Source organism: Pinus tabuliformis, chromosome 7 (assembly GCF_031772625.1).
Source record: "Pinus tabuliformis cultivar Carrire ecotype Pingquan chromosome 7, CPIR1, whole genome shotgun sequence".
Taxonomy (NCBI): domain Eukaryota; kingdom Viridiplantae; phylum Streptophyta; class Pinopsida; order Pinales; family Pinaceae; genus Pinus; species Pinus tabuliformis.
Genome location: NC_142293.1, coordinates 1,804,134,155 through 1,804,152,971, shown reverse-complemented (window position 1 = coordinate 1,804,152,971; position 18,817 = coordinate 1,804,134,155). Strand labels below are relative to the sequence as shown.

Here is an 18,817-nt window from a genome sequence, read left to right as displayed (position 1 = left end):
TTTCTGTTTGGGCAGGCCGTACTATTTGGCATAAAAACCGAGAATTTCTGGCACTTTGACCTGCATTGACTGCAGGGTTGACTTCAGGTTGACCGAGTTTGACTGTTGATCTGTTGACTGTTTTGGGCTGACTTTGACCAGCAAGGAGGCCACATTCCTCTCTCTTTTGTACGAACTCTTTTGGAGAAGTTTGACCAGACTTTGACTGCCGTTGACTTTCTGGTTAGGGCTGATTTGACTGCTGTTGACTAAGGGCAGAATTGCAGATTTGTCAGGGCTGTTTTGGATAGTGGTATTGAATCATCATTTGGCAAGTCAATTTTGACTTTGACTTTGTATTATTGTACTCTCTCTCTCTGCTGAACATTTGATATTTATAATAAGAAGAATTGATCAAGGATTTTTCCAATCTTGGGGTCTTTCGCTGGCATTAGCCGAATTCTGGCGTTCTCTTGTCTTGGTTTGTTTTCTCCATTTATTGTCTATGTTCTATCTACAGTTACTCTCAATGTGATTAATGGTTAATGTGATTTCTATTGGTAATTAAGTGGAAATTGTTGTTGGGCTAAAAAAATGACATTGAAGTAATTGTTGCAAGCATTGAACATACCATTGTTATCTAAAATTAGCAGTAGTTACAGGTTTCTTGAGATGTTGGAAATTTAAATTATGGGTCAATGCGAACATTTTTTGAAGGACAATTAAATACATTTATGTTAAGATCTTATGTCATAGAATTTAGCAAATGCATATATTCTATGGCTGCTAAACCTTGTATGTAATTTATTTAAATATTTTATCAACCACCTATTTTGTGACCTAGTTTTTGTCTACATGGCTTTTAAAAGAAACCATTGCTAGCAGTTATGCTGCTGGCCAATAGAGATTGAAGGTAATTGCATTGTTATTGAATTTTCTTCCGTTTTCATTTCTCAACCTGCAGAATTATTAAAAGAATGTTTGCAATCTACATTTAGAATTGTTAGGTCTCTTAAAACCTTCTTCCGTGCCTGTGTTTTCCTGCTGCGGAATTATAATTGTTAGTAAGGAAAGTGGATAAAAACTTTTTGAGCAATGCCTTTTGGTTCTTGACCAAACTTAAGTGGAGGCAGTCGAAGGGCAAAGATTTTTCATGAACTTCCCAAAACTGCATCTTGATCTTATATTTATATCATATCTACTGTGCAATAACAATTGTTAGGTTTCTAAATCATGCATCCATTCTTGCTGACATTCAGTGAATTTATATAACTTTTTTCAGTGCATATTGTTGCACTCCTCTCTGATCCCCAGATGTGTATTGAGTTTGTCATAACAAGAAAGAGTATATTCTCACTATAACACTGTTTTTGGAACCAAGAATTAACGACTGATCGATGTCTAACTGAAAGGATATTACCATTTCTACAGAAGAATACGCCCGCCTATTACTCGTCGTCTGCTTCAATCCTTCTTCTTTCTTGGTTTAACTGGGTAAGGTTAACGGCCAAAATATTCTCATTAGGTATACCTTCATAGTAGTATTTTGATTTTGCATTGGAGAGGTTCATAAAGCTTCTAATGGCTATTTGCTTGAGCAGGATATTTGGAAATCAGCTTCTATTTATTATGGGACTTGATTACACTAGTCCAACATATGCAGCAGCTATACAGCCTGCAATTCCTGTTTTTACGTTTATGTTAGCTGCCATAATGGGGTAAGAATGTCTGACCTTGTAACACTTGTGCAGTAATACGATTGAACTTCTTTTGGGATTGTATCACATTCCAATAACTGATATTGTTAATTGTTTTGAGCAGCACAGAGTCTGTGAACTTGAATACACTTGACGGCAAGGTAAAGGTTGGAGGCACACTGCTTTGCATATTTGGAGCTTTATTTATGGCCATTTTCAGAGGCCCAGCTGTATTTGGGCATGCATACATGGATCTCCTAGCACAAGGTGAAACAACTGCCAAGCCTCAGCCAGAGCCTGTTGGTTGGTTGGCAACAGGGTTAATGGAGATGGGCCTTGAGACATGGCACGTTGGTATTATTTGTTTGATAGGGAATTGTATGTGCATGGCAACTTACCTAGCATTACAGGTTGGTAGGTATATATATTACCTTTCAGTGTCATGTCTATTGAGCATTGCTTTACTGGAGTCTGGAAAAAATTCTTCATGATTAGTATGACAACAGATGGATTCAGCATTTCTTTATCGGAAGAATAATATGAAAATGTATGTTTAGCAATAAAAATTTGTGTTTGCAAGGAGAACCTTTTTATTCTCTGCTTTTGCAGGCACCAGTTCTAGTCCGCTATCCGGCCAGCTTGTCACTAACTGCATATTCATACCTGTTTGGCACTTGCTTGATGGTCCTGACTGGAGTTGTTGCAGCTAATGATTATTCAGACTGGGTTTTGGCTCGTTCAGAAATAACCTCTGTTGTATATGCTGTAAGCATGGATATGCTTTTCTTTATGTCTTTTATTTCATGTCTTCTTCCATTCTTACTTAATGAAAGAGAGTTGTCACTTAGGTTGATGGTCTTTATTGTGACTATAATTGCATTAGTAAAGTAGCCCTTTTTTGTTAACTGAATTCCGTTGTTGGTTGCAGGGTGTTGTGGCATCAGCGATAAATTATGGCCTACTAACTTGGTCTAACAAAGTTTTGGGACCTGCATTGGTTGCTCTTTACAATCCACTTCAACCTCTTGCATCAGCTATTCTCTCACGTATTTTTCTTGGCAGTCCAATATACCTTGGAAGGTTGCACTCAGAGCCCTTGGCATCCTTGACTTTTCTTGAATTAAAGCAAAAAATTAAATGTCTATTATTTGCACTATGAAGCTATTGGACTATAAAAATGTGTTTCAAATAAAATCCTAACAAAAATGTCTACAATTAATTATCAGGGTTAAGATGAGAATTTTGAAAGCTTGATTCATGACCAAGTTGCATGAACTGACATGGATTTCTATGGGAAGAATATCGTTGTGTCAAATCTAGTGCTGCTGGGGAGCGCCCTCCCCCGCTCTCACTCCCGAAGGGCACTCTGGATGGAAGCACTCAGGGAACGACCCTGGGAGCACGCTTCTACAAAAAAAATTCGTTCCCTAGCATTTCTTCGCAATTTTTTTCGTAAAGACGTTCCAAACACAAACTTTTTTCAAAGAAACAAGAAGCTTTGAGTGGGGCAGCCTAATATTCAAGCATATGACCCTAGTATTGATATGCAATTCATGGTAATGTTTAAGAATTCCCTTTATCTTTTGTTTTCATCCTTTTACTTAAATTTTTAACATTACCATGAAATGACTCTGGATGTTTGAGAGTGGTTCTGAGCTCATTGGATTTCATATGGAGAACGTATAATTTTAGATCTCACTCAAAATCCAATAGCCCTTAGTTTTCAGGATTTTAGGATTGGGGGGATTGCAATGATTCGATTTTGTCATGTACTAGGGTATGGAACTCATATTTAATCAAGAGTACCAAGCCCTCAATGTACCTTGATGTTAGTGACCTTGGTTGTCAAACACCTCTATCATGACCCTATTAAAAATGTGTCCATCACTAAAACAAAATCTTGACTTGACTTGCTATGCTTTTTCTATCTTATGTTAACGCGTAGTGGGTGATATTAATGACAAAGATCCCAAGATAGGCAATGATTATGATGATATGTAGGTATTTGTTGTAGCATGATTTTTTTAGATGCTAGAGGCCATCTAGACCCTGTTTCTTGATGTATTTTCGGTTCAGAGATGGTTTGCACTCGATGCTATTTTGGTTATGTGCACCCTTGCTTGCTATATAAATGGTAACTTGTAATTGTTGACGAAGGTTGTAACTACTAGATGGTTGATATTATATGGTTTAATCCATGTTTTTATACATTTTATAACTGATTCATCATTCTACATGCTTTTGTTGACAAATATGCATCAAAATATATAAAAATCTATGTTGCATGAGTTTCTAGAATGTGGGAATGTTGGGAACTTGGGTACAGGTTTCCGGAACAGCTAGAGGTTTCCCCAAAATTTATAGGAAACGGCTAATCGGGAGCGGTAATTTAATTCTAATAAAAAAATGAAAAATATAAAAATAATTATTTATTTATTATATAATTTAAATAATAATTAAAATTATATTGAATCAAAATACTCAAATACTCAAATCAATTTAAATATATAAATAATAAATATATAATCTCTCTTATATATAAATATATTCTCCGGGTGTCTCTCTCCCTTATATATATATAAAATGTCAAGTTTATTATCAGTTCTTTGACACATGACCAAACTTTCAAATAGTCTGGCTTAAAAATACAAAGGAACAATTTAACATATGTTTCTCTAGTTATTCTTAAGAAAAAATGCAACTCTAATGTTTAAGAATTGACTGCCAGATACAATATGCACACAATCTTCTATGATATATATATACATAAACAAAAAAAGAAATACTCATCAACATGACATCCCAGATATCGCCCTTACATTGAGGTGTCACACGCTTCCTTAACCCTTCAAGAGATTGCTCCAGTTTCTCAATTAAGGATATCAGTGTTAAAGATGTCTTTGGGCCTTCTTCCTACGAAGGTTTCAACATAGGCTCATGTTTTGTGGGCAGTTCAACATATTTCTCTACAGGCTTTGTATTCCCCAACCCCAGGGAATGCTGAAACTCCAAGAAAAACAATCTTCAAAGCTCTCGGAACTATCCTCAACTCCCATTACAGCTCCCGCTAAAAAGGTAATGTTCCCATACAGTTCCAAAGCTCTCGGGAGTGCGAGAACCATTGGAATGAGTTTCCCACCTCTCGGGAGCGGTTCCAGTGTAACAAAGATAAAAATATATATTATATAAAATTCGCTCCTGATTCACTCTTGAGACGAGCTTTTGAAAATGTAGCTCCCCGCTCCCAAGTAACCTTGGTACTTGCTGTTGCAGATTTGCAGGTATATAATCTTCAAGATGTTGAAAATGTTCATAATTGAAGGTGACTTGATAATAATGATGAGCATCATGGATAAAGGGAGTTGTAAGAATGATGGTGATGAATAGATGACCTCGTTGAAAGAATGATGTTCCTGAAGAAATGAAGCTTCTGAAAACTGTCAACTAAAGCATGTAGAATGAAATCTTTTGAAAATTGTCGCTCCTCGCTCTTGCTTTTGCTTCCGCTCTCTCTTCCGAGCAGTCTTGGTCAAATCTCTGTTATTAATATGATTTAGTCATTGATGGTTTACTAGGTCAGTGAAAGTGGGGCATTGTTAAATACCCCACCAAGGTTCAATTCTCACCTAGGAGATGCTCATTCTTGTGTTTGTTGTGCACTAGTGCTTGCAACAATGGTTGGGGCTAGGTGTAAGTTTATGGTGAATTTGGAATTATAAAGAGAACGTAAAGGAGAGGATGTAGAGACATTATTTTAATGAGGAAGTGATTTTCTCATGAGTGAGGCTCAAGTGACTTAGGAGGAGGAAAACTGTGTAGCTAATTTTCGGAAGGAGAATTTCTTTGATGGCCAAGATTTTTGAAGCGGCCTGAGAATGTGGGGGGGTATGATGGTGCAAGTGATGGTGGGGATAGGGCAATGGGAGGAGGCAGGGAGGGGGGGTCGCTGGTATATGCATTGAAGTAAACATAACATCTGAAATAAACACAGAGGTTATGGGAATAGATTCATTACCTAGAGGGGGAGTGTTGGCATTATGTCACAGGATTGGAACAGGTTTGGCTCTATGACATAAGTGTTGTCCTTGATGGCAACTTACTCAAATGGCAGATCACAGTTCAAGCTCTCAGAATGAAAGAAAATGAGGTATACGCAGGTTCCTCGTAACAAAGTCGCGTATGCACGCGGGTGTACTGGTCAGAAGGCGCGTATACATATGCACACACTTTCATGCAAATAAAGCGCATACATGTGGGAAATCTTATGGTTTGTCCATGGTATTTAGTCCGACATAATTAAACCTATGGTTTTGGTCCTTGGTATTGCATTCCAAGTATTGAAACTAGGTATTGGGTCCCTAATATTGGATCTCTATGGTTTTGGACCATGGTTTGAGTAAGGCCTAGACTATAAAAAGGGGAGGAGATCTTTTGGAAAAGGTATCGACTAATATATTGAATATCTTAAGAGGAGCAAGATCTGGAATACTGGTGATTGGTTGGGGCAATACAGTGGGATTTGGATCTGAATGAAGGAGGAGCCTGAGCATTACACGATGGTTAAGATCTATTGATGGGTCGAGATTTCAAGGCTTGAATAATAGTATCATTGTGTGATTTTGATCTATTATATTTGGCGTATGATTAGATCTATAAATCTGATAATCTGGGTATAACTAATGTCTGATTAAGTAAAAGAATAAATTATCTTTTATAGATCTGTACGCAGGTTCGACACAGCAGAGGCGCGTATACACGCAGGTTAAGAAAGTGAAGACTGCGTATACGCTGGTTGGTTTTGGCATATCTACGTATGTCCGCAGGTTTATATTAGTGCAATAGCGTACGTCTCTTGAAATATGTTTTAGTTGCCTCTGTTTATTGCTGTAGTGTTCTGGGTTTAGAATTGGTGTTTGGTTACTGGTACTGTTTTCTGGTTACAGTGTTTTGAGAAGTTATTAGTTGATTCAGTATTTGTGCAAAGGAGATTGGTTGTTGCAGATCTATTTGATGTTTGATTGATATTTATGGATCCAGTCTGAAAATTTATGAAACGTGATCCCTGGAAGAAAAGAAAGACGGTTGAAGCCTTTTGTAGGTCAACACCTACGTACTAGTACCTCAGCTAGTATAAGAGCTAAGGGGGTTGTAACTCCCTTCCAGGAGAAGCTGGAGAACGAGAGAAGGTTGTAGCCTTCTGTAGGTTGAAGCCTGCGTGTTGGTATAAGACTGCACCAGTACAGAATCATTGTAAAAAGAAGTTTCTAATTGAAAGAAAGTTAGAGACATATTGCAGCAGGTGGTTTTCACCCACATTGGGTTTCCACCTTATATCTTGTGTTCCTTTGTGTGACTGTCTGCTCTAATTTTCTATTCCTACTTATTGTTATATGGTTCTGACACACAGATTAATGATCAACATCTGAAGAATAAATTAAATTGCAAGTCTGGAAGTTATACGTGAGTTTCATTAGTCAGAGTTGCGTATACACGCTGTTTTCATTAACTGAAGTAGCGTATACAAATCTTTGTATAAATTGAAAAAAGAATTTAACTTAATAATACTGATTCACCCCCCCTCTCAGTATTATTTTCAACAATTGGTATCAGAGCAGGTCCTTCAGGAGAAGCTTGATCGCTTGAAGGAAGATCTATCATCATGAGCAACTACGAAAAGGAAGCATCAATCAGGCCACCAATTTTTGATGGGAGCAATTTCGTCTATTGGAAGGTAAGAATCACTGCCTATCTCCAATCCCTTGGTACAAAATTCTGGGATATTGTGGAAACAGGATAAACATTTCCTTCAGCAACTCCTACAGATACGGCTGGTAAGAAGCAGTATGAAACAAATGCAAAGGCTGTCAATACCCTTTTAGGGAGTCTACCTCAATCGGAATTCGTCAAGGTTATGCAGCTCAAAACCACAAAAGAAATATGGGACAAGATCGTTCTGAGCTATGAAGGAGACGATCAGGTAAAACGAGCAAAACTTCAAACTCTCAGAATTCAGTATGAAAATCTCAGAATGTACAATGATGAAAGCGTGGCTAACTATTTCCTTCGTATAGATGAGATTGTCAATTGTATGAAAAACTTGGGTGAAGAAATAAAAGAAGTTGTTCTGGTTGAAAAGGTTCTAAGATCTTTATCTCCTAAGTTTGATTCAAAAGTTTCTGCCATAGAAGAGAAGCAAAATCTACTGAGCCTTACCATGTCACAGCTGCACGGAATCCTAACTGCTTACGAAATGAGAAAAGGTGGACCATTAGAGAGGAGAGAAGCTGCATTCAAGGCCTCAGGAAAAGGAGATTACTATGACTCAGGACATATGTCGGAATAAGAGGAAGAGTCAAACTTTGTTAAGAATCTTCAACGAGGTTCTGGAAGATTCAGAGGTAAGCTCCCTTTCAAATGTTTTGCTTGTGGAAGAGTCGGCCACTATGCTGCCAAGTGTCCTCATAAAGATAAGCTTGACAAAGGTAAGGAACCAGTTAGATGGAATAGAAGACAAAATGTAAGTAAGAAGAGCTATTACACACATGAAGACAGTGATGGACTTTCAAATAGCGATGAAGATGAACAAGGTAATGATTATAGGCTTTTGATGGCTTTTGAAGATGATGATTTCTTGGATGCTATAGATGAAGAAAGTCTTTATGAAGAAATTTCTAAACTCAAAATTTGCTTAGAAAAGAAAAATATGATTATAGATACTCTAACATCCCAACTTGCTGAAATGGAGAAACACAATGAAAAGTTAGAATGTGAAATTGTGGGACTTAGAAAAGACATTGAGGAAACGAAAGCTCTTAATCTTAGATTTGCTAAAGGATCTGAAACTATAGATGAGATTATCAAAGTGCAGCATTCTCCTCTAATCAAGACAGGTCTTGGGTATACCAAAGAAACATCTCAAGCACAGATGCCATCTACCTCTAAAAGTTATCTTGAAGCTGCAAGGAGAAGTGAGCAGGCTGACAATCAACAACAAAAGCCCAATGAAGATCACCAGGTAAATCAGAGACAATTTACCTCAAGAATGAACAAATACTACCGGGTAAATCGGGGGCAATTTATTTCAAGGATGAACAGAAGCTACAACCAACCACAGGTAAATCATTCTCAATTTGCCTCAAGAATGGATATCAATAGAAACTACAATCATTTGGTTGGTAGATTTGATAATCGCAATAGCTTCTTCAATGGCCAATGTTTCTCTTGTCATAACTTTGGTCACAAAGCAGCTCAATGTGTTGCCTACAAGAAAATCATGACTAGAGAAGCTCAAAAACAAAGGAATATGACTGGGATCATGAAAAAAACCTACAATAACTTTTCTGCTCTTGAGAATGAAGTAGAATGTTCTATTTGTAACAACTTCGGTCATGAAGATTTTGAATGTAGGAGCAGGTTTCGGCAAACAACTCAGAAGGAGCAAGTTTCATTAAGTCCCAAAACATAGAAAAAGAAAGAATCACAACCAGAAAGATGTGGGATAGCCTTATATGCAGAAGGACAGGAAAATCAGTGGTACATCGATAGTGGATGCTCAAAACATATGATAGGTGATAAAGATAAACTTCAGTCATATAGTGCCTTAGAAAAGGAAAAGAAAGTTTCATTTGGAAATGACACCCCTGCACTTATTAAAGGTAAATGTTCTGTTCTTTTGAAAGAAAAGGTCAAGGCTGGAAATGTTATGTATGTTGATGGCTTAAAGCATAATTTATTAAGTGTCAGTCAAATGTGTGATCAAGGAAATGAAGTAATATTTCGATCAAATGGATGCATTGTTCGTGAGCTTGATACAGGAGAAACAGTGATCAAAGGCATAAGAACTCCAAATAATTTATATATACTCAAAGGAGGACAACAACAATGCTATCTAAGCAAAAATGATGAACACTGGCTATGGCACAGAAGATTGGGGCCTCTAAGCTTCTCACAGATAAGGAAATCATGCAAATATCAGGCGGTTCGTGATCTACCCGACCTCAGAATTCCAGACAATACAATATGCAAATCATGTCAATTTGGTAAGCAAACTAGAACTAATTTCCCTGAGAAGGAAGGATCAACTAGCAGGCCACTTGAACTTGTTCATATTGATGTATGTGGTCCATCTAGGAAAAGGTCACCTCGAGGAGAAGAATACTTTCTATTGTTCATTGACGACTTTTCCAGGATGTGTTGGATAGGACTTATGAAGCATAAAGATGAAGCTTTCGAAAAATTCAAATCATTCAAAGCCTTGGTGGAAAATGAATCAGATCGCAGAATCAAATGCCTCAGGTCTGATCGAGGAGGGGAGTTTACCTCGAATGAGTTTTTCGTTTTTGTGAAGAACATGGAATAAGAAGGAAATTCTCTACCGCAAGGACTCCTTAGCAAAATGTAGTGGAAAGGATGAACAGAACGATTCAACAAATGGCTCGTGCTATGCTTGATGAGTATGGAATTCCCGCAACTTTCTGGGGTGAAGCCACATTTGCTGTAGTTACTATTCTCAACAAGACAAACGTCCGGGTAAACAACACTCAGACTCCTCACGAACTATGGTATGGTAAGACTCCCACGGTAAAATACTTCAAAATTTTTGGGAGCAAATGCTACATCAAGAAGACTGATGAAAATCTTGGCAAGTTTGAACCTAGAGCAGATGAAGGCATTCTCCTTGGTTACTCTCCCCACAGCAAAGCATACAAGTGTTACAATAAAAGACTTGGAAAAATTGTTGAAAGTATTGATGTAGTGGTTGATGAAGAAGGAAACACTCCTAGACAGGTAAAATCTGAAGATTTAGAAGATGATGAAGACTATCCATCAACATCTAATCAAATTCTTGATGAAGAAGAAACCCATGAGGCACCAGAAGAACAGCCAAGGATAGAAGAAAAGACTCCATCCAAGTACGTTCAGAAGAATCATCCAGAATCTCAAATTTTGGGGCAGAAAGAGGCAGGTGTACAGACAAGAAGAACCATTTCAGAAGCTTCAAGCTATCTAGCATTGCTCTCCTTCGCTGAACCACAAAATGTAAGAGAGGCATACAAAGATGAATGCTGGGTCAAGGCCATGGAGGAAGAACTTGAGTAGATTGAAAAGAATAACACTTGGGAATTGGTTCCTAGACCAAAAGATAAGAATGTCATAGGAACAAAATGGACATTTAAAAATAAGCTGAATGAAAATGGAGATGTGATTAGAAACAAGGCCAGACTTGTTTGCAAAGGGTATGCTCAAGAAGAAGGGATAGACTTTGAAGAAACTTTTGCACCAGTTGCTAGACTTGAGGCCATAAGAATGTTCCTTGCTCTTTCTATCTTTCAGAAGTTCAAAGTATTTCAAATGGACGTAAAGTCTGCCTTCCTGAATGGAGACTTGGATGAAGAAGTATATATTGAACAACCAGATGAGTTTATTCTTGGAAATGATCCAAAACTTGTATGCAGACTCAAAAAGGCTCTCTATGGCCTTAAACAGGCTCCAAGGGCGTGGTATTATCGGTTGGATAAGTATCTCCATCAGCAAGGTTTTATAAAAGGATCAACTGATAGCAATCTATATATAAAAAATGACAATGATAAGTTGCTAATACATGTTGTGTATGTTGATGATATCATCTTTGGAAGCAACGAAGAAGACATGAGTCAAAATTTTGCCTTGGTGATGCAGAAAGAGTTTGAAATGTCCATGCTTGGTGAGCTCACATATTTTCTTGGTTTACAAATCCAACAAAACAAAGACGACATTTTTCTATCACAAACCAAGTATCTCAAGCAGATCTTGAAGAAATATGGGATGGAGGATTTGAAACCAGTATGTACCCCTATGGTGACAGGATGCAGCCTTAGTGAAAATGATGAATCGGCAGCAGTGCATCAACCAACCTATAGATCCATGATTGGTAGTCTGCTCTATCTAACAGGTACCCGACCAGACATTATGCATGTAGGAGGAATAGTTCGAAGGTTTCAGGCAAATCCAAAGGAAACTCATCTTCAGTGAGTTAAGAGAATTTTCAAGTATCTTCAAGGAATTCAAAACTTTGGCTTATGGTATCCTAGAGGTACAGATCTCACGCTTCATGCATATACAGATGCAGATTGGGCAGGAAGTGTGGATGACAGAAAAGGCACTAGTGGTGGTGCATTCTTCATGGGTCTTAGATTAGTATCTTGGTTCAGCAAGAAACAAAGTTCTATTGCATTATCTACAGCGGAAGCAGAATATGTAGCTGCTGCAAATTGCTGCACTCAACTCCTTTGGATGATGCAAACAATGCATGATATGCAAATCACTTGTACTCCACCTATCTCCATTTTCTGTGATAATACAAGTGCAATCAATATTTCAAAGAATCCTGTCATGCATTCAAAGACTAAGCACATACCGATCAAGTATCATTTTCTCTGGGAACAAGTGCTTGAACAAAAGGTCAAATTGGAGTATGTTCCCTCTAAGGAACAAGTTGCTAATATCCTCACCAAACCACTGCCCAGGGAGACATTTGAATACCTCAGACAGAAGCTGGGGGTAGTTGATGCATCATCTTGCTGTTGAATCTTGTCTGTTTCAGAGAAAAGTGGTTGTATGCGAGTTGAATAAGGAGGATCCGCGTACATACGCCAGTTTATTAAGGTATAGTCGCGTATGTGTTGGTTTGAAGAAAAACAGTGGGGCTAGGCTCAGGATGAAAAAAGTCTGATATGGGTCTGATAGAGACCATATGGCACAGGTTCAGGGGGAGCATATATTCTTCTAATAATGCATTGTTGGCATTATCTTAGAAGATCTTGGTTCAAATTCACTGTTGGTTTGATTTCAGGTGGAACAGGTGCAGAAGGAGAACATAGGCGCTCGTCTGAATAATGATTAACTAATGCTGTTGATGTTTGTTGTTGATGACTGTCAGAGTCTTGCTGTAAATATTGTGTCTCTATGTCTTATATTTCTTTTATCAAGGTCATGTAACGGCCTATTTTGGTTTCCCCACTATGCCTGGGATGAATGATGTAATGTACTTATTTGTCACGTGTAAACTTCTGATGAATCCCCACTTGGTTGGGTGGATGAGTCATTCCTGGTATATCCCCACTTGGTTGGGAGATGGATGTATGTATGAGTCTTTGGTGATAGGAAGGTCTTTTATAATGTATAAAGTCATGTTTCTTGTGTAGATCATATTCTTGCAGACCTTGCCGACAGTCAGGGGGAGCTTGGAGAGCACAACAGAGCAGAGAATTCAGCATATATTCAGGGGGAGCATAACCCTTTGCCCTTGATGTCAAAGGGGGAGAATGTTTTTGAGTAACTTGGGGTTGCCATCAAGTCCAAAGGGGGATATTGTTGGCATTATGTCACAGGATTGGAACAGGTTTGGCTCTATGACATAAGTGTTGTCCTTGATGGCAACTCACTCAAATGATAGATCATAGTTCAGGCTCTTAGAATGAAAGAAAATGAGGTATATGCAGGTTCCTCGTAACGAAGTCGCGTATGCACGCGAGTGTACCGATTAGAAGGCACGTATATGTATGCACACACTTTCATGCAAATAAAAGCGCGTACATGTGGGAAATCTTATGGTTGGTCCATGGTATTTAGTCCGACATAATTAAACCTATGGTTTTGGTCCTTGGTATTGCATTCCAAGTATTGAAGGCAGGGATTGGATTCCTAGTATTGGATCTCTATGGTTTTGGACCATGGTTTGAGTAAGGCCTAGACTATAAAAAGGGGAGGAGATCTTTTGGCAAAGTTATCGACTGATGTATTGAATATCTTAAGAGGAGCAAGATCTGGAATATTGGTGATTGGTTGGGGCAATACAGCTGGATCTGGATCTGAATCAAGGAGGAACCTGAGCATTACACGGTGGTTAAGATCTATTGATGGGTCGAGATCTCAAGGCTTGAATAATAGTATCATTGTGTGATTTTGATTTATTATATTTGGCGTATGATTAGATCTATAAATCTGATAATCTGGGTATAACTGATGTCTGATTAAGTAAAAGAATAAATTATCTTTTATAGATCTGTACGCAGGTTCGACACAGCAGAGGCGCGTATACACGCAGGTTAAGCAAGTGAAGACTGCGTATACACTGGTTGGTTTTGACATATCTGCATATGTCTGCAGGTTTATATTAGTGAAGTAGCGTGCATCTCTTGAAATATGTTTTAGCTGCCTCTGTTTATTGCTGTAGTGTTCTGGGTTTAGAATTGGTGTCTGGTTACTGGTACTGTTTTCTGGTTACAACATTATGAGAAGTTATTGGTTGATTCAGTATTTGTGCAAAGGAGATTGGTTGTTGCATATCTATTTGATGTTTGATTGATATTCATGGATCCAGTCTGAAAATTTATGAAACGTGATCCCTGGAAGAAAAGAAAGAAGGTTGAAGCCTTTTGTAGGTCAGCACCTACGTACTAGTACCTCAGCTAGTACAAGAGCTAAGGGGGTTGTAACTCCCTTCCAGGAGAAGCTGGAGAACGAAAGAAGGTTGTAGCCTTCTTCAGGTTGAAGCCTGCATGCTGGTATAAGACTGCACTAGTACAAAATCATTGTAAAAAGTAGTTTCTAATTGAAAGAAGATAGAGACATTGCAGTAGGTGGTTTTCACCCACATTGGGTTTCCACCTTCTATCTTGTGTTCCTTTGTGTGACTGTCTACTCTACTTTTCTGTTCCTGCTTACTATTATATGGTTCTGACACACAGATTAATGATCAACATCTGAAGAATAAATTAAATTATAAGTCTGGAAGTTATACGCGAGTTTCATTAGTCAGAGTTGCGTATACACCCTGTTTTCATTAACTGAAGTAGCGTATACACATCTTTGTATAAATTGAAAAAAGAATTTAACTTAATAATACTGATTCACCCCCCCTCTCAGTATTATTTTCAACAGGGAGCCGATCCCGTAGCTGATTTGGAGCGCGTACAAGGTGGTGAGGGAGGAGTCTTCCGCAGATTCTTTGCCTTCTGTGTCACCCCTTCCGCAACCTCTGGTGGGGCAAGTCCTTGTTGCTGGTCACTCGTGTTCCGCTCCTTCGAGAGATGATGTTTTACCCCTCGAGAGGTCTCCGATGCCGACGATGAAAGTAGCGGACAATCCTTGTACAGGTGACCCACTTTGTGGCACCTTCTACAACGGAAAGGGACTCCTTCATAGTCAAGGAGCTGTCTACGAGAGAAATGCCGCCTGTGTAATGTGATTTTCTCTTCAAGTCCCTCCCTGGTATCAAGGTGGACCAGAATCCTTGCCATGGTCATGATTCCGGTTTTCTCATAGGACTGGTCGTGCTCAAGGTAAGTCCCCAGTGCATCGCTGATACGTTTGAATACCTGGGGGGTCCAGAACTGCTTGGGTAACCCAGGTAGTCTGAACCAAATTGGTCCTGTTCCTAACAATTCGTGTTCCGGGTCAAATAGGGGATCCCATCTCTTGAGTAGCACAGGAGCTAACTCAACATGCCAGTAGCGGGAAAGAATCCAGTCCGTGTACTCCTCCCTATGAAAATGGAGGGCAAACCAACCTTGGGCCAAAACCCTAATAACAGGGTGTTCCTTCAACAGAGAGCCCCAAACTTCCATGGTCCATTGTCGGAGCCGCTCTACTGAATAGTTCCTGCTGCGTACTCGCCCAACAAGAACCTTCCTCGCTGTGTCCACTGCATCGCCCATAAGAACGTCTTCACCGAAGGTCAGGTTTATGTCTGAGTCCACTACTTTGAGGCACCTACCCTTTTTGGGCTTGTCCGTGCGTCGACCTGTGGGGTGCTCCCTTAGTAAACTTCTGCATGCTTCCGAGGAACTGTGAGGAGTAGACAATGCGGGTCTAGGGTTTGGGATGGGCGAGCTAAAACATCCAGATCGAATCGGTGAGTTAGGGTTTACACTGCTGGATCCAGGATGAGCAAAAGATTGTGTGGGGTGTGTAGGGTTTGAAGGGCCAGCCGGAGCGAAAGAGTAAGAAGGTGCGTTCAATGGCATGGAAGGATGCAGAGACGGGGCCAGGGGAGAGTCGAAGGTGGGAGAGGCCTGTAAGCTGGTGCTGAGCAGGTTTAGGGTAGCCGGAGAGAGTGGAGGGCATTCCAAGCCAGGGAGGTCTTCAATGTTGATAGTAGTCGGGAGCCGTTTTCTGGTGGAGGGCGTGTGTTGCGGTGTCGGTTGTGCATTTGTCACCTGATGTGCTTTTGTATGCTTGGGACCAGTGTCGGGTCCAACTTGATGAGCCCAGATCTCTTGTTCGGGCATCGGGTCCTCCTCGTAGTCCACGAGGTCCTCTTCAACCATCGCTGACCGACAGTAAACAAACCTCTGTGATACCAGGGGAGGGTAAAAACAAAAATATAGAAATGGAGTTCGCAAAAATCGGGCAGAAACCGAACTGCAGCAGATAGCCCAGTATGGGTCATGAGGTCAAAACAAATTTTTTAGTCAGTAACGCCTGGGGTGAATGCATATGTAAATGATGAAAAGTATAAAAGTGCAATTATCAATAGCAAAGAACAATATAGCCCTAAGAAAATTTACATGGTATCAGAGCTGGGCTAAAGAAAAGTCATTGAGATCATCCCTGTGAAGAGACCGATGATGAAAGCAAGTGAAGATGGCGGAGACCTAAAAGGATGCTAGGGTTTGTAGGAAACCCTTGGGAAGCTTTGCTCTGACAAGAGAGGGTTAGGGTTTGGGAGAAACCCTTGAAGTAGCTTTAGATTTGTCCTGGACATTGGAACACTAGTATGATTCATATATCATCAGTGAGAAGCCCACAAAGAAACCCTAGGAGGAAGGTATGTTGCAATTGTAATGGTCATCGTACACATTGATGGTTGATCATCACTGCTGATGAAAGACGATAAGGGATTTAGGTGGTGCTCCAAAAGATGCATCCCTTGTCCCGATAGCATATGATTGATGGACAGTGGAGACTCTTAGAGGTTAGATCCAGAGGGAGCAATTAGCTTCCTACACACCTTGTTAAAGTAACTTCTTGAATGAGGAAGTTGATCCTTCTTAAAGATCATCATGATGTGGAGCATTGTAGGAAGAATTAGCTCTCAGAGAAGATAAGAACTTTCAAGTCATATGTGATTTCCTTGTGTATTTATTCCTTTCGATTAGTGGTGATTCTTCCTGCATGAACATTTAATCTGTTTCACTAATTTCTTGGATGAAGATGTGATCCATCTTGAGGATCATCAAGATCAAGACTAGTGCAGGAAGAGCAAGCTCCAAAAAGAGCTGGTGCGAGAAACATTAAGAGGGAGTTGGAGCAAGATAATGCAGGAGCCACTTTTGCATCTAAAGAAGAATGATAAGTACACTTTTATTATGTTATTAATTCTGTTTCTCTTGTCTTGGGATCAACAAGTACTTCAACAGGAAGTAAGGACCAAGTCCTCTATGTCAAGATTGATAAGGACGCAGAGCCATGACCATCCCATGACTTGGATAACACATGAAATGGACAAGAGCCCTAGACCTTAGATAAACGATTACAATCCCCTTGGTCGATATCTATTCAGAGGGAGTAGATTAATTGAAACAATCTGATATGATATGTCTTTCATGAAAGGACTATTCTTGATATCTGATATATAGCAGTGTCTAATGCTTCTGCAGTATGGTTCAAATTGTGATATGCTTTCAAAGAAAGAAGGCTATCCTAGGTCCTGTTTCCTGATGACTTAGATATATGTGAAGAGAACTTCCCCTTTATGATGTACTTGCAGAACCTTATAAAAGATTGATGATTGTGGATTGAAGAAGGCTCCATATTAATTCTAGCAAGTCCCTCGAGCTTGGCATGTATGAAATGATGGATATCTGATGCGACCTCTGATCTCTTTTCATGATTAAAGGTATGCTTTTGATATTTGGTTTTATAAACTAACACAATACTTCTGATAGGATTAAGAGCATTTCGACATTGTTTCAGAGGGAGTTAATCCTTGATGATCCACTACTTGAGATTAGAAATGTAACAAAGGAAGATAAGGATTTGTTTGTGTTAAAATTGGCAACTAGGGCCAAGCTCCATGTGGGTCATCTTATTTATGGCAGCTGATATTTTTCTTGGATCCCTCTTATCGAGAGGTGTAGGATTGATCTAAAGATCATCTGATTCCGATAAGTGTTTATGAAGATATGAATTTATTTTGATTATGGACAAATTGTCAAGTCGGCCAGCAACTTATGTAGGCTCAAAAGCCCAACAGTCATGTCTATTCAACCTCTACGTTTTAGTATAAATAGAAGAGGACTTGAGTCATTTATCACACACACACTCACTCATGTGATCTCACTTCATCTTGTTTTGGGTTTGATGAAGATGAGAGCTAGAGGGAGTGCCCTAGGGTATATGCTGCCCTAGATCTAAATGCAGTCATGGGAGAATAAGCTCTACGTTGCTCAAAAAGCTGGAACTACTAGAAAAGCCGGAACTGCTGGAAAATCCGGAAAAGCTAGAACTGTCGGAACTACCGGAAAAACTGGAGTTGTCGGAATTGCTGGAAAAGCTAGAAAAGCCGGAACTCCTGGAAAAGTCGGAATTGCCGGAAAAGCCGAAACTGTTGGAAAAGCAAGAACTACCGGAAGCTGGAACTGTCGGAAAAGCCAGAATTGCCAGAAAGCCGGAACTGTCAGAAACGCCGAAACTACCTAAAAAGTTGGAAAAGCCGGAACTGCCAGAAAAGTCGGAACTACCGGAACTGCCGGAACTACCGAGACAGTTGGAGCATCTGTCTTCGAAGGAGGGCAGCATGCAAGGGATATCTAACTAACATTGGGGCAGTTGTATCGTACTTAGCCGCAAATACACTAAGCATGCAATGTTACAGCTAGCATGCAAGGTACAACTAGCATGCAACAACAAGCATGCTAAGGACAACAAGCAAGAAAGGGACAACAAGCAAACAAGGTGCAACCAACACATAGGTCAGGATGGAAACATGGTGCAGCAATGGAACATAATGCAGTACAGTGATGGGTACAGTCATGATTAATGAAGCGTGATGAGATGCAACATAGTGATGATGGGTGCAACACGGTGAGGTGCAACATGATGACGAAATGCAGCACAACGATAGGTGAAGGAGTCACCTTGGAGATTTAGTTGAAGCA

General features: G+C 39.6%; 1 protein-coding gene across 2 annotated transcripts in view; it reads left to right on the top strand.

Annotated features, from left to right (window-relative positions):
- Nucleotides 1–1,324: 1,324 nt before the first annotated feature.
- Nucleotides 1,325–18,817, top strand: part of LOC149255563 (WAT1-related protein At4g19185-like) — a 76,196-nt gene continuing 58,703 nt past the window's right edge. For both annotated transcript variants that reach the window (XM_089460523.1, XM_089460522.1), the window contains exons 1-5: nt 1,325–1,473; nt 1,581–1,697; nt 1,801–2,086; nt 2,286–2,441; nt 2,605–2,756. In XM_089460523.1, the coding sequence (XP_089316649.1) occupies nt 1,609–1,697; nt 1,801–2,086; nt 2,286–2,441; nt 2,605–2,756 (683 nt within the window). In that variant the 5' untranslated portion in view covers nt 1,325–1,473; nt 1,581–1,608. The remainder of the gene's footprint in view (nt 1,474–1,580; nt 1,698–1,800; nt 2,087–2,285; nt 2,442–2,604; nt 2,757–18,817) is intronic.